Below are 23,625 nucleotides of genomic sequence, written 5' to 3'. Positions count from 1 at the left end.
CTCTAGTATCGTTGGTGCAAACTGGAGATTGAGCGATACACACACTCGCTCAATCTCCAGTTTGCACCAAAGATGTGAGCAAAGAGCTCCTCTATAATCTTTGGATGTGAGTGTGTGTGTGTCAGTGTGTGGTGGGAGGGGGTGGATACAGAGTAGTGGTAGTGGTGGTGGTGTGTGTGTGTGGGGCTTCATCCCATCTTCTTGCTCTCCCTCCCTCCCTCCCCCTCGGCAGCCATCTGGTGTCCCGGGCAGGCGGGGCGAGGCGAGGGGAAGGAGGAGGATCGGCGGGGAGGGCGGAGCAGCTGCAGCGGGAGGGCGGGCGGGCACCAGGGCGGGGGGAGGGTCGGGTCGGGTCGGGTCGGGTCGCCGGCCTGAGGGAGCGAGGGAGGGAAACACCGGGCACCAGTGGGCGGGCGGGCGGGCGTCGGTCGCGCTCGAGCCGGAGGCCCGGGCTGCAGGAAGGGAGAGAGGGAGAGAGGGAGGGAGAGAGGCCGCACACACACAACACGCACCCATGGCCGAGGAGCCCCGTCCCACCGCGGCGCAACCGGCCGACGAGCCGCTCTTCAAGGAGGTGAAGTTCTTCGTGGTGGGAGACATCGATCCTCGGGTGAGTTGTTGTTTTGGAGACAGACAGGGGGAGGGAGGGAGATGGAGGGAAGGCCCGGCCCGGCCCGGCCCATCCTCGCCCCCAATAACCCTCTCCACACTAACTAACCATAGCCCAGGCTCAGGGCCCTGGGCCCGAGGATACCCTCCCCCCCCCACGGGGCCAGCAACAGTAGCAGCAGCAGCAGAGCCCGATAAGGATGAGGGTGATGTTGCTGCCTCCCTCCTACTATTATTTATTTTTGTTTTTCCTTTGCCAAATAGTGGGCTATTCGCGCTCAACCCTTGAGAGCAAGATGTGTTGGGTTTGTACTTCCTGCCACATAGTGGGCGAGCAGACAGCCCGCTTCTTGTAATGTTTAGAGCAAAGATCCTATAGCAGAGCCTTTGGTTCAGAGGCTGGCAGTGAAAGGAGGGGGAGGGGGGGTAAGTTTATCTGTTAGATTTATGTAGAAACAAGGGGATTACAGCTGCTGGTTTTCCACTGAAAGACACAACGTGCTGGAGTAACTCACAATGTCAGGCTGCATCCCTGGGAAGGGATAGACACAACGTGCTGGAGTAACTCACAATGTCAGGCTGCATCCCTGGGAAGGGATAGACACAACGTGCTGGAGTAACTCAGCGGGCCAGGCTGCATCTCTGGAGAAAAGGGATGGGTGAAAATTCAGGTCGGGATCCTTCAGAGATCGCTGGAAAAGGATCCAAGCAGAGCCAGGGATCTGATGAGTTACCACAGCATTTTGTGTCTTTTATTAGATTTAATACTGTGATGTGTACTGTGGTACAGTGAACATTTTTGCATGCTATCAAAACATTTAGGTTTATTATTGTCACGTGCACTGACGTACAGTGAAAAACTTTGCTTTGCATACTATCCAAACTGATCATACATTTAGATTTGGGTTTATTTTTTTCATGGATACCCAACGTACAGTGAAAATATTTTTTTGTGACTATCCAAGCTGATAATGAATTCAGTTTTATGCTTATTATTGTCACAAGTACTGAGTACGGTGAAAAGCTTTGGTGTGCACGCTAATCCAAATAGATCTTAAAGTTAGGTGGGCACAAAATGCTGGAGTGACTCAGCGGATGGAACGCGCAGTATCTCTGGATAGAAAGAATGGGTGATGTTTTGGGTTGAGACCCTTGTTTATGTTTAGGTTTATTAGACTTATATTGTTGTCATATATACTGAGGTACAGAAGAAAACGTTGTTTTGCTTACTATCCAAACAGATAATAAATTGAGGTTTAGTTTTATTATTGTTTTATGTACTGAGGTACGGAGAAAAGTTTTATTTTGCTTGCTACTCAAACAGATTATAACTTTAGGTTTATTAGGTTTATTGTCACCAGTGCTGAGTTACAGTGTAAAGCTGTTTTTGCATGTTATCCAAACAGATCAGATACTTGCATGTAAGCATGTTGAACAATAGAGCAAAGGGGAAGATATAGAGTGCAGAACATAGTTCTCAGCATTGTAGAATATCAGTTTCATAGACACAGTCCAATGTCCACATTGGGATACAAGTGAATTGGTTAGTATCCTGGCTTATAAGAAGGACTGTTCGGAAGCCTGACAACAGAGTGGACGAATCGGGGCAAACATGTGAGACTGGGACTGCAACAAACACTGGAGAAGAAAGTATAGTTTATTGGCCAAGTATTCACATACAAGGAATTTGCCTTGGTGCTCCGGCCACAAGTAATAACATGACATACAGTGACAGTTACGAATGACTCAGAAACCACTAAACATTAATAATAATAATAAAACATTGATGATAAAACACCATTGATAAAGCATGTGAACCAACAAAATACCGGATCAAAGGGAGGCTACAAATTTTGGCTGTTGAGTAGAGCGAGTACTCGTGGATAAAAACTGTTTTTATGTCTGGCTGTGGCAGCTTTGACACTGGAGTTGCCTTCCAGAGGGAAGTGATTCAAAGAGAGTTTGTGGCCAGGGTGTGAGGGGTCAGAGATGATCTTGCCCGCTCGCTTCCTGGCCCTTGCAGTGTACAGTTCATCAATGGAGAGAAGGTTGCAGCTAATAACCTTCTCTGCTGATCGGACGATTCGCTGCAGCCTCTAGGTGCTGTGCTTGGTGGCTGAGTCAAACCAGACCATGGTGGAGAAGGTGAGAACAGACTCTACGATGGCCGTGTAGAATTGGACCATCATTACCTGTGGCAGATTGTGCTTCCTCAGCTGCCGTAGGAAGTACATCCTCTGTTGTGCCTTTTTGACTGTGGAGTCGATGGTAGCCCCCCACTTAAGGTCCTTGGAGATGATGGTTCCCAGGAACTTAAAAGACTCCACATAAGTAACTGTGGCGTTGTTGATGGTGAGAGGGGAGGGGGAGCTCTCCTAAAGTCTACAATCAATTCCACTGTCTTAAGAGCATTGAGCTCCAGGTTTTTGCGACGGCACCAGGATGTCAGCTGTGACACTTCCTGTCTGTAGGCAGATTCCTCTCCATCCTGGATCAGTCCAATCAGGGTTGTGTCATCCGCAAACTTGAGAAGCTTGACAGAGGTGTCTGTGGAGGTGCAGTCATTGGTGTAGAGAGAGGAGAGGAGAGAGTACGCAGCCTTGCGGTGCTCCTATGCTGAGCGTTTGCGGGTCCGAGATGTGCTTTCCCAGCCTCACATGCTGCTTCCTGTCTGTCAGAAAGCTGGTGATCCACCGACAGATATCCCCGTATGGGGATAAATCAAATACAACACAATAGAATAAATCATGAGACACAAGCATTCAAAAGAGAGTTAGAGCTCTTGAGGTTAGCGGAATCAAGGGGTATGGGGAGAAGGCAGGAACGGAGTGATGATCAGCCATGATCACATTGAATGGCGGTGCTGGCTCGAAGGGCCGAATGGCCTATTCTTGTACCTATTGTCTATATATCTATGAACTGCAGATGCTGGAACCTGAAGCACAATACAAATGCTGGAGGAATTTGGTGGATTAGGCAGTATTTGTGGAGGGCATGGACAGATGGCCATTGCTCAGACTGATTTGTAATCGTGAAACAAAAATTGCAAAGGTTGGAACTACAAACAAATTTCTGGAAATACTCAGCAGTTCAGGAAATGGCAGTGGAGAGCAAAACAGCTATTTTTTCATGTTGATGCCTTTTTCATCTCCATTCACTATCCAAACACTTGAAGATTCAGTCATGCTTTTTGAAATGGGCTTCTCATGATAATTTTTACTGCTGAAATTAGTGGAAGAAATATTTGGATCTTGCCTTTTGGATGTCATACAGCCATACAGTGCAGAAATGCCCTTTAGCCCAATTTTCCCACTCTAACCAACATGCCCTATCTACACTAGCTCCACCTGCCTGTGTTTGGCCCATATCCTTCTAAACCTATCCAATCCATGTACCTGTCCAAATGTTTCTTAAACATTGTGATAGTATCTGGCTCATACATCCTCTACCAGCTCGTTCCATACACACACCACCATTTGTCTAAAAAAATTTGCCCCTCGTGTTCCTGTTATTTTTCCTCTCATCTTAAACCTATGGTTCTTGATTCCTCTACTCTGGGTAAACGACTGTGCATTTATTCCTGCATTTAGCCTTTTCTGTGATCTTTTAGATTTGCTTTAATCAGAAGTGAAAACTATGATTATTCATGTAGAATGTTAGAATTACTGCTTGCTTATGAGTTTATCAAACACTTGTAACCATCTGACTTTTTGATGGAATTGGAATTGGAAATGATCCATAATTATGTGATTATGTAATGCGTTTAAAATTAAATATTCTCAGTTATGGAATTCTGAGATAATTGAATGTTGGAAAAACTCATTAGATCTGGCTGCTTCTGAGGGGGGTAGATATGAAGTTATCATTTCAGTTTGGCCTTGCAGCATCCTTGGAAACATTTCAATCTTGGAGTTGTATACCCCTGTGCTGAGTGTTGAATTGTGAAGTTATCATGTGAAATGCAATTGTTTTTTTTTTTTTTGCACGACTATGGAATATACTTCCACTTCTGCTTTTAGTGTTGGATTACGAAAAAAACCTATGATATGCAAGGTTTTATCTGTTTGCATCTGGATTCTGTTTTTCAACAAGGAGCATATTTTTCAAAAACAGCAAATGCTGTAAATTTGAAACAAAAGCTGAAAATGCTGGAAATATTGGACAAATGGCACAGCATTTGTGGAGTGTGTTAGCAGTTACCATTTCAGGTCCATGAACTCCCATTGTCCTGAAAAATGAACTCTTTTGGAGTATTATGTGCTGTTTTGGTTGCCACATTGTATGAAGGATGTGGAGGCTTGGGAAAGGGTGCATGAGATGTTTACCTGAATGTTACCTAGGTTTGGGTGTGTTTTTGCTGGAATGTCAGAGATAAAGGGGCAACTGGGTGTAGTATGAGATGTATAATAATAGTGTTTTCCCCAGGGTGGAAAGGTGCAAAACTGGAGGGCATGGGTTTACGGTGAGAGAGGGAAAGTGTTTTACACAGTGCCTGGAATGCCTTGCAAGGGGAAGTGGTAGAAGCTGATATGAGAGCAACATTTAAGAGGCATTCGGACAGACACATGAACAGGCATGGAATAGAGGGATTTGGACCAGGTGCAGGCCGATGGAATTAGTTTCAATTGGCTTAACGTTCAGTGCAGACAATACAGATAACCCTTGTTATAACTGACTATGGGGGAGGGGGAATGGTGCCGGATAATGCCGATTGCCTGCAATAATCAAGTATGGGGAGGTAAAGATTAGAAAAACAGCCATACACTAAACAAGACACACATTAGGGCAGCACAGTGGTGCAGCGGTGGAGTTGCTGCCTTACAGCGCCAGAGACCCAGGTTTGATCCTGACCATGGGTGCTGTCTGTACGGAGTTTGTACATTTTCCCCCTGACCTGCATGGGTTTCTCTGGGTGCTCCGGTTTTGTCTCACACTCAAGTTGTACAACTTTGTAGGTTCATTGACTTGGTATAATTGTAAATTGTGCCTGTGTGTGTACGATAGTGTTAATGTGTGGGGATCGCTGGTTGGTGCGAACTCAATGGGCCGAAGGGCCTGTTCCCATGCTTTATCTCTAAGCTAAACTAAACAATAAACAGAAAAGGGTACAAAATACATAATATGCAATACTTCCACTTATTTACAAACATTGTAAATAAATAGAAGAAAGTTTACAAACTGTAAATTCATTTACCCTTTGTAGATGATGGGTGAGCTTGCTGTGTTGTGAATGCATGCCTCAGTTACAACAGATTCTGCCTGCTATTTATCGGTTACAAAGAGCTCTGTAATAAGGAGGGCAGTCTGTACATGCCAAAAGGGCTGGTCTTATGCTGTACTATGTTCTAATACTTGTATGCATAGAGCAAGTAATAAAGCCAATCATTTATTAAACAAGGACACCAACTGACTAGAAGATGTTCGGCGAGAAATAAAATCAGAAGTTGGTTTTAAGGAACATCTTGGAGAAAGTAAAATATGTTGGAGGAGGGTTTTAGGGAGCGAAATCCAGAATTTTAGCATCACAACAGTGTGGAATTTAATTCAATAATGATCAAATGGCCAAAATTCGATGAGTGCTTATTCCTCAGTAGAATGGAGGGGAGTGGAATTATGCATGGGCGAATTTGAAAACAAGGATATATCAGGCTCATTTAGGGCAAATGGAATAGTGCAGGTCAGAGCACTGGCAGCTCATGTTTGGATGTTTACAAAGAGTGGAGAAAGGGAGGCCTTTGCTAAGATTGGAAATAACTTGAGTCACACATGAGCAAACTTCATGTATGACTTTAGTGATCACCTAACCATATATTTGGTAATAAGAATTATTTCACTTCATCTGTTTAATCACTTTGCCATCTGCAATTTTCAAACCGTATGTTTTTAAACATTTGTCAATTCTTTCTAAAATGGGAATGTCTAAAATACAGTGGGCATAAGAGGTTACAAATTGTGCCTGTTTCTGCGACTGCAGTTCCAAAGTTAATATACATGAAACTTGTTTCCTGTTTGTGATTTACTGCATAACTAGTTGATAAATTCTAGATTTTTGGCTAAAAGCAAGGCTTGAACTAATAATACAATTTTAGGAAGGCACGTGACTGTTTAATTAGACATTTCAGAGTAAACTGGTTGGACATTTCAGAATATTCCGTGTGCCATAAGCCTGGATTACGGCTGGTATTTTACTGCAAGTCTAATTGAAACGGTAAACATTTGAGCCATCGTAAAATATGCACATTACTTTTGTGCAAAGCATGGAACCTAATTGAAAAGTCTTAGGTTAGATGTTTTGAGCGCTGTTAATGCCAAATTGTATCTTTATTGCAAGTTTGATGAAAGACTGTTAAATTGAGTTGATTCAACATGACTATTTAAAGGTGCACGTGCATCTCTTCCAACCTCATCTATTGCATTTGGTGTTCACGGCAAGAGTTTCGCTGAACACTTGCACTCTGAACGTCAAAGCCTGCTGGAACTCGGCCAGGACGCCCACCGCTGACCAACCTCTGAGGTGGAACTGTCTAGTAGGCCCGGCTTGTTCGGCACTGTCTCTGATGGGTCCGGGAACCCGCCGAAGGCTCGTCGGAGTTCACCTGATGGCTCACGGTTGGCAGGACCGTGCCCATGGGCTCAGTGGGACCGGGAACCTGTCGGAAGGCTTGGCCAGCAGCATAAATGGGAAGGAGGTGGAGAAGTCGGACACGAGGAGCAAGGGCCAGTGGGGGGATGAACTGGGTTAATACCTCCAGCACCATCAAGTAGGCTGCAGGAGGTGTCCCTGAGACATAAAGATGGCCGCACGAAGAGAGTTACGTTGTTCACGGGCACTGCTCCAGTACATCGAGCACGCAGGCCAACTGGACTTTGAACTGTAAATAATTGTGCCAAAAAAGGCGGCACCCATGTGTAATATATGTAAAATGAATTTCACTATGCAGTTGCATATGCGACAAAATAAATAACTATTGATTGAACTCCTGGTTGCTGGAACTCCTCCATTGTCAGACTGGGGCCATACAAAGTGGAAGAACAGCACTTCATATTCTGCATGGATAGCTCTCAGCCCAATGGTATGAACATTGATTTCTCCAATTTCAAGTGATACCCACCCTCAGCCCTCTATCTCTTGCCCTCTCAACCTGTATGCACATATTTCTCCACCACCCTGTCACCCTGTTCCTTTCCTCTCCATATGCTCATCATCTATCCCCCAAGTCCCATATCTTCTTTTTATCTCCCTTTTATACCCTCCAAGACCTCTTCCACCCTTATACCTTTGGCTTTACATTTCACTTTTCCCCCCCATATCTTTTTAACCACGAGACATTAACTACTACTCTACCCAACTGTTAATCACTCCCTCACCTGTACCCACCTTCAATTACCAGGCTTTGCCCTGACCCCATCTCTTTCAGCTTTTTCCACCTCCGCCTCCACCCCACCTCCACGCCATCAGTTTGAAGAAGGGTCCTGACCTGAGGGTCTGTCCATTCCATTCCTTTCACAGTTGCTGCCTGATCATCTGAGTTGCTTGAGAAATATCCAGCTGATAGTTGGATCAGCTTCTGCAACCTGCACACCTGACACAGTTCAGAACAACATCGAGTTGCATCAAAATCAATGGCACAAACAGGCCATTGGGTTCCATGCTTCCGATGGGTCCTCCCACCAGTCCTTTTTCTCTCTTGTGCTTATCTAGCTTTCTCTGCATATAGAAACATAGAAACATAGAAATTAGGTGCAGGAGTAGGCCATTCGGCCCTTCGAGCCTGCACCGCCATTCAATATGATCATGGCTGATCATCCAACTCCCGTACCTGCCTTCTCTCCATACCCCCTGATCCCCTTAGCCATAAGGGCCACATCTAACTCCCTCTTATGAATAAAAGATGTGGGGGAGAAGCACTGATAATCAAGCTGGTGATTGTCTTTTAACTCAGTTAAATATTTAGCTTATATTGTTTATCGTTGCATTATTACTGAAGATTGACAGAGTTTGGCTCAGATTAGCCACTAGTTGCCGCAACGGATTGCATCCCAGACAAGCATGAATATGCATTACGGATTTATTTATGTCATGCCTCGAAAGTAAAGCTCTCATTGACTCCATCTATACTTAGAGTTGCCATGGAAAAGCAACCAACTTCAGCAAAGACTTTTTCCACTTTATTTCTACCTCCCGCTGCTCCCGTCTGGCTGAAAGTACTGAAACTTAAAGGTGCGCACCACCAGACTGGGGAACAGCTTCTTCTCTTTTGTTATCAGATTTTTGAGCTGCTATGGCAGACTCCTCCCGGTGAGCCGCAGAGTAGCCGAGGCCGGAGCCCCGGTGGGTCAAAGCTCGCGGCCAGTGCAGTCAGCGAGACTGGAGCCACCGAAGCTGGCGGAGTTGGCGAGGCCAAAGCCCCCCGCGGGTCAGTGCCGGCAGAGTTGTCGAGGCCGGAGCCTGCGGCTGGCAGAGTTGGCGAGGCAGGAGCCCCCGCTGGTCGGTGTTGGCAGAGCCAACGGCTGAGGTTGTACCCTGCGAGTTGACGGAACCATGTAGCTGTGGTCTATGGAGGCGTCCGGAGAGGACCGGGCAGCGCCGGTGGACGAGAACGTACCATGTGGAGTGAGGACGGCGCTGGTGGGCGGTTGGGGGGAGGGGCATGAACAATGGACAATGGGGACATGGCGTGGAGGGGGTGGGGGAGAATAAAGGGGGCCCTGGCGCGGATACTGTATATACTTTGTAACTTTGTCAGCATCCTTATGTGGCAACTTGCATACCAATAGACAATAGGTGCAGGAGTAGGCCATTCGGCCCTTTGAGCCAGTACCGCCATTCAATGTGATCATGGCAGATCATCCCCAATCAGAACCCCTTTCCTGTCTTCTCCCCATATCCCCTGACTCTGCTATTTTTAAGCGCCCTATTTAGCTCTCTCTGGAAAGCCTCCAGAGAACCTGTCTCCACTGCCCTCTTGAGGCAGAGAATTCCAAAAACTCACAAAACTTCCAAAAAATGTTTCCTCGTCTCCGTTGTAAATGGCTTACTCCTTATTCTTAAACTGGTGGCCCCTGGTTCTGGACTCCCCCAACATCGGGAACATGTTTCCTGCCTCTAGCGTGTCCAAACCCTTAACAATCTTATATGTTTCAATGAGATTCCCCTCATCCTTCGAAACTCCAGAGTGTACAGCCCAGCCGCTCCATTCTCTCAGCATATGACTGTCCTACTATCCCAGGAATTAACCTTGCTAACCTACGCTGCACTCCCCCAATAGCATGAATGTTCTTCCTCAAATTAGGGGACCAAAACTGCACACAATACTCCAGGTGTGGTCTCACTAGGGCTCTGTACAACTGCAGAAGGACCTCTTTGCTCCTATATTCGATTCCTCTTGTTATAAAGGCCAGCATGCCATTCACTTTCTTCACTGCCTGCTGTACCTGCATGCTTACTGTCATATACAAGGACCCCCAGATCCCGTTATACTTCCCCTTTTCCCAACTTGACGCCATTTAGATAGTAATCTGTCTTTCTGTTTTTGCTACCAACGTGGATAAACTCACATTTATCCGCATTAAACTTCATCTGCATCTACCCACTCCCCCAACCTGTCCAATGCAAGCAATTCATTTCACTGTGACTTGTCACGTGTAACAATAAAGCATTCATTCATTCATTTTGAATGGTCCTCGCATAAGTTATATGTTTATCTGATTCACCTCTACCCCATTGTGAACAATAGGCTTTGTCTATGGAACTGTTGCACTAATTTGTCAAGAACTATATTCTCAACTCTGTATCTTCCCCATTGCTTTATCTATTGTACTTGAATTTGACATGTATTTATGTATAGTGCATCTGATCTGTTTCAATAGCATGCAAAACAAAGTTTTTCACTATATCTTGGTACACCTGATGATAATAAACCTGAATACTATTGACGTGCAATTGAGGATATGGATATCAACGGTTAATTGTGTAAACCCTGCAGAAAGTGCTGCCAGAAATTGGAAGATTGTAATGACAATGTCTCATTTTTATTGCAACGTTGGGAGAATAGCCAAGCACTTCACTAGTCGTATCATTTTTCAATTTGGAAGCACAATAAGCTCATACTATTGGTAATAATTGGTGTGATAATCTGTTTTTGTATGTTGATTGGGTCATGGATGTTGTCCAAAACATGTTAAAAAAAAACAAAAACAAAAAACCCCTGCTATTTTTCAAAATTACCTGTAGGGTGTTTGACCATCAATTGAGATGGTAGTTCGGTCATTGTTTAATCTAATCCAAAAGATGGCATCACCAACAGAGCAGTGGTGATGAAGTTGCTAGAATCATAATCAAAACATCTGCTGGCGGAAGTAGTTTTTGCAGGCAAATATATCAATAATGGATTTCTAACCACTCATTTGTCCCTGGTTTTGAGTACCCACTTTATGGACATCCCTATAAATGACTGTCCCATAATATTATTAGCATCTAAAGTCAGAGACACGTGCATGGGTTTGTTCCTACAAATTGAAAAATTAGCTTTCTCTCACGTATTTTAGTAATGTTTTTTGCTTCTCATCAGGCTTGTATGTTTAGGAACACGTCATGGAAACAGGCCCTTTGGCCTACTAAGTCCACCCCGACCTTTGATCACACATTCATACTAGTTCTATGTTACCCAGTGCCCTCCATTTATTTATTTGCCTCTGTGCTCCACAATTTGAGATTTGTAATTGAAAAAATCACATGTGGTTAAAGTGCACATTGTGTGTCTACATTCCGTTTTTATACATTTTGGTTTCACCATGTAGAAATTACATGCAGTGTCCCCATTTCAGGGCACCATAATGTTTGGGACACAGTAATGTTATGTAAATGAAAGTAGTCATGTTTAGTATTTTGTTGCATATCCTTTGTATGCAATGACTGCTTGAAGTCTGCGATTCATGGACATCACCAGTTGCTGGGTGTCTTCTCTGGTGATTCTCTGCCAGGCCTGAATTGCAGCCATCTTATGCTTGTTTTGGGGGCTAGTCCCTTCAGTTTTCTCAATTTGGTTCAGATCGGGTGATTAACTTGGCCACTCAAGAATTGACCATTTCCTAGCTTTGAAAAACTCTTTCGGTGCTTTAGCAGTATGTTTGGGATAATTGTCTTGCTGTAGAATGAAATGCCCGCAATGAGTTTTGAGGCATTTGGTTGAACTTGAGCAGATAGGATGTGTCTATACACTTCAGAATTCATAATGCTACTACTATCAGCAGTTGTATCATCAATGAAGATAAGTGAGCCAGTACCTTCAGCAGCCATACATGCCCAGGCCATATCACCACCACCACCGTGTTTCACATGTAAGGTGGTATGCTTTGGATCTTGGGCAGTTCCTTCTCTCCTCCATACTTTGCTCTTGCCATAACTCTGATATATGTTAATCTTTGTCTCATCTGTCCACAAGACCTTTTTCCAGAACTGTGGTTGTTCTTTTCAGTACTTCTTGGCAAACTATCAACTGGCCATCCTATTTTTGCGGCTAACCAGTGGTTTGCATCTTGCAGTGCAACCTCGGTATTTCTGTTCATAAAGTCTCTGCGGACAGTGGTCATTGACAAATCCACACCTGACTCCTGAAGAGTGTTTCTGATCTGTCGGACATGTGTTTGGGGATTTTTCTTTATTATAGAGAGAATTCTTCTGTCATCAGCTGTGGAGATCTTCCTTGGCCTGCCAGTCCCTTTGCGATTAGTAAGTTCACCAGAGCTCTCTTTCTTCTTAATGATGTTCCAAACGGTTGATTTTGGTAAGCCTAAGGTTTGGCTGATGTCTCTGTTAGAGTTTTATGCTTGTTTCTCAGTCTCATAATGGCTTTGGTGACTTTGGCACAACTTTCGTCCTCGTGTTGATAAGCAGCAATAAAAATTTCCAAAGACTGGAGGAAAGACTAGATGATGAGAGCTCTCTTATGCCTGTGTTAAGGAGGCAATTAAACACACCTGAGCAATTACAAGTGCCTGTGAAGCCATGTGTACCAAACATTATGGTGCCATGAAATGTGGGGAACTATGTATAAAAACAGCTGTAATTTCTAGATGGTGAAACCAAAATGTATAAAAATGGCCTTTAATAAAATCTGAAAACGTGCACTTTAAACATTTGATTTTTTTTTTCTATTACAAATCTCAAATTGTGGAGTACAGAGGCAAATAAATAAATGATGGGTCTTTGTCCCAAACATAATGGAGGGCACTGTATTTTCCTACATACTAGGGGTAATTTACATAGGTCAATTAACCTACAGACCGTTTGCGATGTGTGAGGAAACTGGAATACCCAGATGAAACCCACGCTGTCACAGGGGACGTGCAAACTCCATACAGACAGCACCTGAGGTCAAGATAAAACACTGGTCTCTGGTGCTGTGAGACAACAGCTTTACCAGCTGCACTGCCTTATGTATGCATTTGGTGTCATTCAATACAATACTGTGGAGATATTACCATTTCAAGTGATTTTGTTTCGTGTATTTTCCAACCTGGACAAAATTGTCTTATGGATGTCCATAAAAATGGAATCTGTTTGTTAATCGGAAATGGCCTGTTGTGAACTCTTTTCCTGCCTACTGTTTTAAGTGGTAACTTTGTTAATCTAAAACAATTATGTTGCATTGAAAAATAATTAACTGAAAACATAATGCTGGAAATATTCCTCAGGTTGGGCAGCAGCTGTGGGGAGAGAAACATTGTTAATATTTTAGGTTCCAATAAAGGTTTGTCAACTTTGAACTCTTTCTCCCTATGCGGGTCTGCCTAAACGGCATTTCTAGCTTTTTCGGCTTTTAATCAGATGTTATTTTACATCTTCGGCAAAATATCTGCTTTTTGAGATGTATGCTTTTTAATAGTGTGTTCTATTACTAGTCAATTAGTATCAAAAAATGCCAGCTTGCTCTCTTTTTTTAAAAATATTTGCCAGACTTGTGAATTATCTCATCTGCTGAAAGTTTCAGCTGGTACTTAGCAGCATAAGTTGTCTTCTTAGGCAGCCCTATCATATTAAGATGACACGCTTCCACTCCAGTATTATAGGTTTTGAGAAGACACACGAGTTCCTATTCATTATCAACTCAATGATTTGGAATGTCATGAGAGTAGGCCTTGTTTATTCATGTGAGACAAATATCCTGTATGAACTAGTTTATGTTGTACAACATTGTCCTCTGACAATAAAGGCTTGTGATGAGATCCTGGTAAAAATACACCATATCTCAAGTCAGGCATCAATGATAATAAATATGCAAGTGTAGGCTTTGTTTAGTTCAGGAAAAGAGTATAAAGTCTATTAAGAAGCAGTAACTCTTGCCTTCCTAAATTTTTGAGAATTGGACTATCTATAGAAGGCAACTCAAGAACCTGGAAAAATACCACCACTGTTGTCTTTACAAATCTTCCTGGACAAAATACTGTTCCAAGCTCTTGTCATGTGTGGAGACAGCTGGAAAAAAATCAGGATGTGCTCAAAATCTCCTTGGAGAAAAGGGAACTGCATAAATATCCTTATATTGGCATGATAAATGTTAAAGTTGTCGATTCAATCTCTCTAACCCAGGGTGAAAGGTTTACAAATGGTAAATTATTCTCATTGATTTTAAAATTTTGCAGTTCCTTTCAAGTTATCCAATCTTTCGTTATTTGTTTTCCTTCATGGGGATTTGTCTATTCTATCCTCAATTCTCGCAGAATTCTTAAATTTGTTGAGCCTGCTGTTGTTGGGTCCCAAATGCCCTCACTATTTTATGATAGTGCTGGGCTTCCCGGAACTGAACTGAAAATTGCACAACAGCATTCAACTGAGAGCAAACTGTGAGATAATAAAAATTTCAAAAGGAGGCCATTGGGTTCATAGTGTCCATGCTGCCTGATTGCAGCTCTGGAAGTTATAACTTTTCAAGAATTCATGAGCTACTTTTTTAATGTGCTGTGGGTTTCAGCCAGTTAGTTTCAGACCCTGTTGCATATCGAGTGAATTTTCTTCTCAAGTTCCTTCTAATTGTAATTAACCAAATCACTGCCTCCTGATTCCATCCTGTCTGCCTGGCTAAACCACTCGAAATCACTGCCTCCAGCTGAGACAGTTCTTTATGTACAATTCTTCAATTCTAGCAAGAGCTATGCAAATCTATTGGCTGTATGGTGACCACGCATTTTGCTGTACCAACTGGTATATGTGACAAATAAATGTATCTTGATCTTGCAAGCTGTAGGCGCAGATGGTATATTTGGGCGAGTACTAAAGTCTTGTGCTAATCAGCTAGCTCAATATTCATCACAATATTCAACCTCTCCCTGGCCAAGTCCGTGGTCCCTACCTGCTTCAAGAGATCCACTATTGTCCCAGTGCCTAAGAATGCCTCTCCAGTCTGCTTGAATGACTACCGACTGGTGGCCCTCACCTCAGTGGTCATGAAATGCTTCGAGAGGCTGATCAAGGACTACATTTGCGCCTTCCTCCCTCGCACCATGGATCCACTGCAGTTCACATCCCGTCCAAACAGATCGACGGATGATGTGGTTCCCCCAGGTTTTGCACACCACTCTCTCTCACCTTGACAGCCACAAAGGGGGCTATGTGAGGATGCTGTTCATTGATTTCAGTTCAGCCTTCAACACGATAGTCTCCACCAGACCTGCTGATGAGCTGCTGGAACTGGGACTGAACACTCCCCTGTGTGCCTGAGTCATGGACTTTCTCACCACCAGACCCCCAGGTGGTCAAGATGGGTAGACATACCTCCAACCCCCTCACCCTGAACACAGGATCCCCAGCCTCCTACTGTACTCCCTATACGCACATGACTGTGTGGCCAGGTTCAGCTCCAAATCCATCATTAAGTTTGCTGATGACACAGTGGTGGGTCTGATCTCCAATAACGATGAGAAGGCCAACCTGGAGGAGGTGGCTGACCTGGCACTTTGGTGTCCTCTTGAATGTCACTAAAACTAAGGAGCTGATTGTGGACTTTAGAAGGGCATGACAACCAAGGACGTACATGCCACTGGGGATTAATGGGACAACTGTGGATAGGGTGAGCAGCTTTAAATACCTGGGAGTCCACATCACAGAGGATCTGACATGGACAACTCACACAGCCACACTGGTGAGAAAGGCAAGGCAGTGCCTTTACCACCTCAGACAGCTGAGGAAATTCAGTCTCACTGAGGATCCTTCAATCCTTCTATTCTGGTGTTGTAGAAAGCATCCTGACCGGAAACAGCTCTGCACAGGACAGGAAGGCTCTGCAGAGAGTAGTGCCCCTCCTGACACTACTCTCAGTCAGGAGGGGCACTACTCCTGCAGGACCTATACACCAGGAGGTGCAGATCCAGAGCCAGCAGGATCATGAAGGACCCGTACCACCCCAGCAACGGACTGTTCCAGCTGCTACGGTCAGGCAAGCGCCTCCGCTGTCATGCAGCAAAAACAGAGAGGCTGAGAAGGAGTTTCTTCCCAAAAACCACCAGGGCTGTAAACTCTGATCTCACCAGAGCGTACATACTTTTGTATCTTTTTTTAATGGTTCTGTTCTGTTGTTTTGCACAATCCTGCAAGCATTGCCACTTTCATTTCACTGTACATCTTGGATGTGTATGTGACAAATGAAGGTGACTTGACGTGACTAGAACTATTTCTCCAGCAGGTATATTTTGATTGTGGTTCTAGCAACTGCATCACTGCCATATTTTGGATTTTAAACACACCTGAGCAATTACAAACGCCTGTGAAGCCATGTGTCCCAAACATTATGGTGTCCTGAAATGGGGGGGGGGGGGGGGGGGGGGGTATGTAAAACACAGCTGTATTCTATGGTGAAACAACATGAATAAAAAATGGCTGTAATTTCTACAATGGTGAAACAAAAAATGAGCGGTATAAAAATGGCCTTTGTCCCAATCAAATCTATCTCCAATGTGACACTAAGCTTGTGAGTGTTAGCTTTTCTATTACAAATCTCAAGGTGACTTGGATAGGCTGGGTGAGTGGGCACATGTTTGGCAAATGCAGTATAAATGATAAATGTGAGGTATTTTGGTGGCAAAAACGGGAAACCAGACTTATCTAAATGGTGGCCGATTGGGAAACTGGGAATTCGAGACCTGGGTGCCCTGTCCACATTACGTGTCATGCAGGTGCAGCACAAATTAGCGCAACCTCGTTGTCGCAAAAGGATTGTATAGGAGCACACTGGCATCGTGTGAGACCCACCTGGAGTATTGCGTACAGTTTGGTCCCATCTGAGAAGGCATTATTGCCATAGAGGGTACGGACGGTTTTGATTCCTGGGCGTCAGGACTGTCTTTGCGCGGCGTTTATACTCTCTAGAATTTAGGAGATTGAGAGGGGATTTATAGAAACTTACAAAATTCTTAAGGGGTTGGACAGGCTAGATGCAGGAAGATTGTTCCCTTTCCAGGACAAGGGGTAAGCTTGACGGCCAAAGTGCGAGAAAGAAGAATTTTTTCACCTGGGAATCTCGTAACTCTCGCAACGTCTGAGGCCAGTTCTGGCTATATTTAAGAGGGAGTAGATGTGCCCTTGCCACAGCAGGAGTTAGAAGGGGCAGTATGGAGAGAAGGCAGGTACGGGATACTGAGTTGGATGATCATCGCCGAACTCAGCCTCGAAGGGGAATGGCCTACTCATGGCCGTTGCTTAAGGCCCTGTCCATTACGTGTCCCCCACAAATTACTACTCCCTTGTCGAGCATTGAGGCGCAAGAAAATTGAAGATGAGACACAAAAGTTTGTGCGGCGCTGCAGGATTTTGTACCGAACAAATCGGGGCCACCGGCATTTCGCATCTCGGAGAGATGCGAGACCCTGGACGACGTCTCATCTTCGGGTCAAGAAGCCTTCTTTGGGACTCACTGCCGTTGCGGGGCCCCCCACTTTCTACTCCCAGAGCAGGGCCAAGAAAATTGAAGATAGACACAAAATGCAGGAGTAACTCAGCGGGGCCGGCAGCATCTCTGGAGAGATGGAATGGATGATGTTTCGGGTCAAGACCCTTCTTTCAGACCAAAGAAGGGTCTCGACCGGAAACATCACCCGTTCCTTCTCTCCAGAGATGCTGCCGGTCCCGCTGAGTTGCTCCTGCATTTTGTGTCCATCTTCAAATGACGTCACGCGCTCCAGACGTCTGTGCGGGCGCATGTTGACACGCGCGACCTTCACGGGACCGTCGCGCGTCAACGCAACGACGTGGTCGCGTAATTAGCGTGCCAAGGACATGTAAGTGGGACAGGGGCTATACGTGTCCATTCTATCCATATGCCTATCCAATAGACCCTGCAGTGTGTTCAAGGCACTCGCCATCTTCTGTGTGGGGGGAAAAAAACTTGCCCCGCAAATCTCCTTTGAACTTTCCACCTCTCATTTTAAGGCTATTTGTAGTTGCTATTATGCTGCTGTCTGGTTTGGTGTATACTATTCTCTCCTCTCAACTTTTAATGATTACTCATTGTTAAAGTCATGCTCTCATTCCCTCCAATACCTTGTATCCAACTGTTTTGTTTTCTCTCTTCCCACCTTCTGCCAAAGGGACTTTAACCTGAAACATAACTATTTTCCTTTTCCCATGAAAGCTGCCCGACCAGCTGACTGGTTTCAACCATTTTCCTGTTTTATATTTCAGATTTTCAGCATCAATAATAATTATTTTTTAAATTCTTTTGTAGCCTATGTTGGTCAATGGTTGTGAGTTGTTTAGAGAAAGTCTTAACTGTATTTTTGTGGATAACATAATGTTATTAAATAGCATACCATCTACAAAAGCCATTTATTTAATATTAAGTTTTCTTAACCTATCTGTTTGAAAATTGGTCGCACACTGTTCAGATCAATGCATCTCATTGTGGATCTCGTCAGATGTTCTAATCCAGCAGAAATCGGAACATGCGGCAATTTCTCCATCCCTACTTTGCTGCCCTGCTTTGAACCTTCAAACATTGATTATATTTTCTGGATTTGTGTAAAATTTTAACCAATGATTTTTAAAATTCATGCTTTTTAGTTCCACTATGTTGACTGAATTTGAAGTAATTATTAGATTAATCGTGTCAATGCTGTTTAATATTTGGTTTAATCTTGATGAATTGATCCTCGTCTCACGGGAAATGAAGTGTGTCTCTATCTGTATGCAAGGTTTCATTCTGGGCACTGGCAGCCTAGACTTTGTGAGAATTCAAGCACATTTTGTACATCCAGTTAATTTTTACAGCTTTCTTTTCTTTGAATTAGGTGATTCAGCTCCTGAAGACTGGGAAGGCAAAAGAGGTTTCGTACAATGCATTGGCAACACACATCATTGCGGAGGATGGTGACAACCCTGAAGTTGGCGAAGCGCGGGAAGTGTTTGATCTGCCAGTAGTTAAGGTGAGCTTTGTATTGTCCCTCTGTAAATCTGCCGCCTCAATAAGATAGCTCAAAGCCGTTAAATGAGTCCTTGTTATTTGCCTCCAAGCTTGCTGGCTGAATTAATACTCAACCCTACCTATCCCAAAATGTAAAAACAAAATTATTGAGAAAATGAGCTTACTTTGATTTCGTTAAGAAGGAACTGGGGTTCCTTCTTAAAAAGGGGTTGGACAGGCTAGATGCAGGAAGATTGTTCCCGATGTTGGGGAAGTCCAGGACAAGGGGTCACAGCTTAAGGATAAGGGGGAAATCCTTTAAAACCGAGATGAGGAGAACTTTTTTCACACAGAGAGTGGTGAATCTCTGGAACTCTCTGCCACAGAGGGTAGTTGAGGCCAGTTCATTGGCTATATTTAAGAGGGTGTTAGATGTGGCCCTTGTGGCCAAGGGGATCAGAGGGTATGGAGAGAAGGCAGGTACGGGATACTGAGTTGGATGATCAGCCATGATCATATTAAATGGCGGTGCAGGCTCGAAGGGCCGAATGGCCTACTCCTGCACCTAATTTCTATGTTTCTATGTTTCTATGAACTGATTTGGTATCATATTACTTTGATTTGGTATCATTTGGCCCTCCATTTTCTTTACTTCAAGAGTCTAAAAGAGTGTCTGAAAGGGAACAATGAAATTATTACTTGCAGCAGTACAATAGATATGAGTATTTTTACAATCCTGGAGAGACTTTGAGGAACAACATTGTTATTCAGGTTTTTACACCATTATACTGTTCTTTACAAAAATCTACCCATCATGTGAAACCGTACAAATAACAGATATAAATTAGATAACTTCAAGTCCGAAAGTCAAAATCTTTTTTTATAACAGACACATTTTCATCCTTTTACCACCATTTTGGATACCAAAAATGTGACATTAAAAACTCTGCCACATTTAGTCATGATGATGCAGGCTCGGCGATCGTTTCGCTGAACACCTCCGCTCGGTTTGTCTAAACCTACCTGATCTCCTGGTTGCTCAACATATTTACTCCTCCTTCCGTTCCCAATCTGACCTCTCACAATCAGAGTGAGGCCCAGCTCAATTGGAGGAACAGCACCTCATATTTTGCTTGGGTAGCTTATTGGTATGAACATTGACTTCTGTAACTCAAGTAGCTCTTGCTATCCACCTCTCTCCACCCCCCTCCCCCATCCCAGTTCTCCTACCAGTCTTCATCTCTGACTGCATTTTATCTCTGTACCGCCCACTCCCCTCGCATCAGTCTGAAGAAATCTCGACCCGAAACATCACCCATTCCTTCTCTCCAGAGATGCTGCCTGTCCAGCTGAGTTACTCCAGCATTTTGTGGCCACCCAGAGAAAACCCACTCGATCACAGGATGAACATACAAGCTCTGCACTGGCAGCAGCACAATATGGCGTTGTGAGGCATTAGCTCCACCACTGCCATGCTTGATAGGTTGTCTTTTATAGTTGTATTTGCTTAATTTATACTGGGTTTCATTTCATTTTAGCTTTCAATCTTTGCTGCTTTTGTAGTGTTTTCTATCTTTTCTATAGAGACACTTTACATCAGATTTAAAAAAATAAATAATACGAAATGGATTTTCTTTCTCTGGACCATAGGCAAATAAGGAGAGATCTTATAGAGATATATAAAATGATGAGGGGTGTAGGTAAGGTGCATAATCATAGTATTTTCCCCAGGATATGGGAATCTAAAAATAGAGAGCATAGATTTAAGGTGAAACGGGACCCAAGTGGTAGCCTTTTTATACATAGGGGGTAGAGTTGGGTATAATTACAATGTTTAAAAGACATTTGGATAGGAACATAGATAGGAAACGTTTATATGGATATGGGCCAAACATGGGCAAAACAATACTAGCTAGGATACAGTTCTTGGTCAGCTTGGATGAGCTCAAGATGTTGAATTAATTGTAATATGTGCAATTAATGCGAGTTATAAATACTAAGAAACTCGTGCAGCAACATCACAGCCTCATAGACTCATTCGGATTGAAGGGACTGTTTCTGTACTCTATGATGAGGTGTAGGAGAAGGTCTTGATACTCTTCACAACTGCCCTGCTACGCCATAAGTTGGTGACTGCTCTACATCCCTTCACATTTCATGCCCTTTACCAATTTGGTGTTTCTTTGCACTCTGTCTTAGGGCTGTTCTTGCATGAGGACTAGATATTCACGTGTCTTTGTGGCACTGAGTCTGTCACTGTACATTTGGTCCCCAAACAAGTAATCTTGTGTTGTGTAAGGAAAGTTACAAAATGCCGGAGTAAATCAGCGGGTCAAGCAGCATCTTTGGAGAACATGGATAGGTGACATTTTGAGTTGGTAACCTTTTTGAAATGATGTTGTGTAAGCCTGTTTAGAAATTCTGTTGTCCTGAAGGCTGAGGTTAATCAAAGGCAACTTTTAGGATAATCAAAGGCAACTTTTAGGATATGACATTTGACATTTGACGCATTCTTTTCTTGTGGGAAGATTAGCTTCAAGAGCACAAAGACAATGAAACTTCACTGAACCACTGGAGAAGAGTTCAGTGATGTTTCTTTACATCGTCTCCTGCTCTCCCAACAATTAATGAATGCAGTTAGCCAGTACTTGAAGCCCCAGTGAAAACACACTAAGCATCTCTGAAGATCATTGGAATTAACCTCTATCTTAAGTAAAAAAAATGTTTTATAAGACTTCACTTAGTTTACATTGAAGTGCACTGCTTGGTGATCTTTCTGATAGAAAATAGTGATTTTTCATTTGTTCATTACACTGGAGAGTGATCTTCCAATTGTCTTTTGCATATTTGAAGAGGTACAACGCAGTAAGACAGATCAGACCCTACTGGCACAGTGATTTGGGGTGGTAAAATAAGATTTTTGCCCATTGAATTTGCAGCACAATATTGATTTTAGTTGTGGTTGAAGTCCTACTCCATTGACTAGAGCACATAATCATGGATGAGCAGTTTCTATGTGGTACAGTACTGACTCAGGTCTTGTAACTACAGCATTAGACCATAGCTCAGTCTGTCACGTTTGGTGGTTGTGAGCTCCAGATGGGGAAGAGCAGGGCAGAGTTTGAATGATGAGGAAGCAAGGAAGTGGGATTACTGTAGAATGTTACAGCAGTAGGCCGTTCCTATTTATCATCGTATCTACATTTACTATCTGTTTAATTGAAATGAATCGTGTGTGCATATTCAAGCGTCATGTTTAATTCTGCGCAAAATAATTATCCATGGGTGAAATTATGCATTATTTGACATTGCAAATATACATTTATTCATTCATTCATTCACGGGATGTTGGTTTGGCAGGGAAGGGCAGATTTAATTTTGTGAAGGGTTCTGGGACTGCTGCAGTTTATTTATGGTGGCTTTTTTATTTTTGTACTCGTTTTATATTAGTAAGTGCTAAGTGGTTTCAGAGAGCATACTGAGAATCATGCAAGTGGTTATACATGTGCATAAAGGCCAGACTGGAGACAAACAGGGTGATGGAGGAACTGAAGGAAATTCACATTAGTCAGGAAATGGTGTTGGGTAGACTGATGGGACTGAAGGCTGATAAATCCCCAGGGCCTGATGGTCTGCATCCCAAGGTACTGATGGAGGTGGCTCTGGAAATCGTGGACGCATTGGTGATCATTTTCCAATGTCCTATAGATTCTGGATCAGTTCCTGTGGATTGGAGGGTAGCTAATGTTATCTCACTTTTCAAGAATGGAGGGAGAGAGAAAAAGCAGGGAATTATAGACCAGTTAGCCTGACATCAGTGGTGGGGAAGATGCTGGAGTCGATAATCAAAGATGTAATGGCTGCGCATTTGGATAGCAGTAACAGGATTGGTCCAAGTCAACATGGATTTACGAAGGGGAAATCATGCTTGACAAATCTTCTCGGATTTTTTTTTAAGGATGTAAAAAGTAAAATGGACAAGGGAGAGCCAGTGGATGTGGCATACCTGGACTTTCAGAAAGCCTTTGATAATGTCCCGCGCAGGAGCTTAGTGGGCAAAATTAGAGCACATTATATTGGTGGCATGGTACTGACACGGATAGAAAATTGGTTGGCAGACAGGAAACAAAGAGTAGGGGGTAACGAGTCCCTTTCAGAATGGCAAGCAGTGACTAGAGGGGTGCCGCAGACCTCTGTGCTGGGACCACAGCTATTTACAATGTACATTAATGATTTAGATGAAGGAATTAAAAGTAACATAAGCAAATTTGCAGATGACACAAAGCTGGGTGGCAGTGTGAACTGTGAAGAGGATGCTATGAGGATGCAGGGTGACTTGGACAGTTTGGGTAAGTGGGCAAATGCAGTATAATGTGGATAAATGTGAGGTTATCCACTTTGGTGGCAAAAGAGCGGGAAGGCAGATTATTATCTGAATGGTGTCGGGTTAGGAAAAGGGGAAGTACAACGAGACCTGTGTGTCCTAGTACATCAGTCACTGAAAGTTAGCATACAGGTACAACAGGAAGTGAAGAAAGCTAATGGCATTTGGCCTTCAAAGAGGTTCTTCTGCAGTTGTACAGGGCCCTGGTGAGACCACACCTGGAGTATTGTGTGAAGTTTT

At 43.6% G+C, this 23,625-nt stretch overlaps 1 protein-coding gene across 1 annotated transcript in view; it reads left to right on the top strand.

Annotated features, from left to right (window-relative positions):
* The first annotated feature begins 461 nt into the window (after nt 1-461).
* The window catches only part of paxip1 (PAX interacting (with transcription-activation domain) protein 1), a 113,694-nt gene continuing 90,530 nt past the window's right edge, over nt 462-23,625 (top strand). Inside the window, 2 exon segments of the mRNA XM_055664246.1 lie at nt 462-610; nt 18,889-19,023. Coding sequence (XP_055520221.1) covers nt 515-610; nt 18,889-19,023 — 231 coding nt within the window. The 5' untranslated portion in view covers nt 462-514.

Source organism: Leucoraja erinacea, chromosome 2 (genome assembly GCF_028641065.1).
Source record: "Leucoraja erinacea ecotype New England chromosome 2, Leri_hhj_1, whole genome shotgun sequence".
Taxonomy (NCBI): domain Eukaryota; kingdom Metazoa; phylum Chordata; class Chondrichthyes; order Rajiformes; family Rajidae; genus Leucoraja; species Leucoraja erinaceus.
The sequence above is the reverse complement of the archived record's forward strand: the minus strand, read 5'-3'. Positions and strand labels throughout refer to the sequence as shown.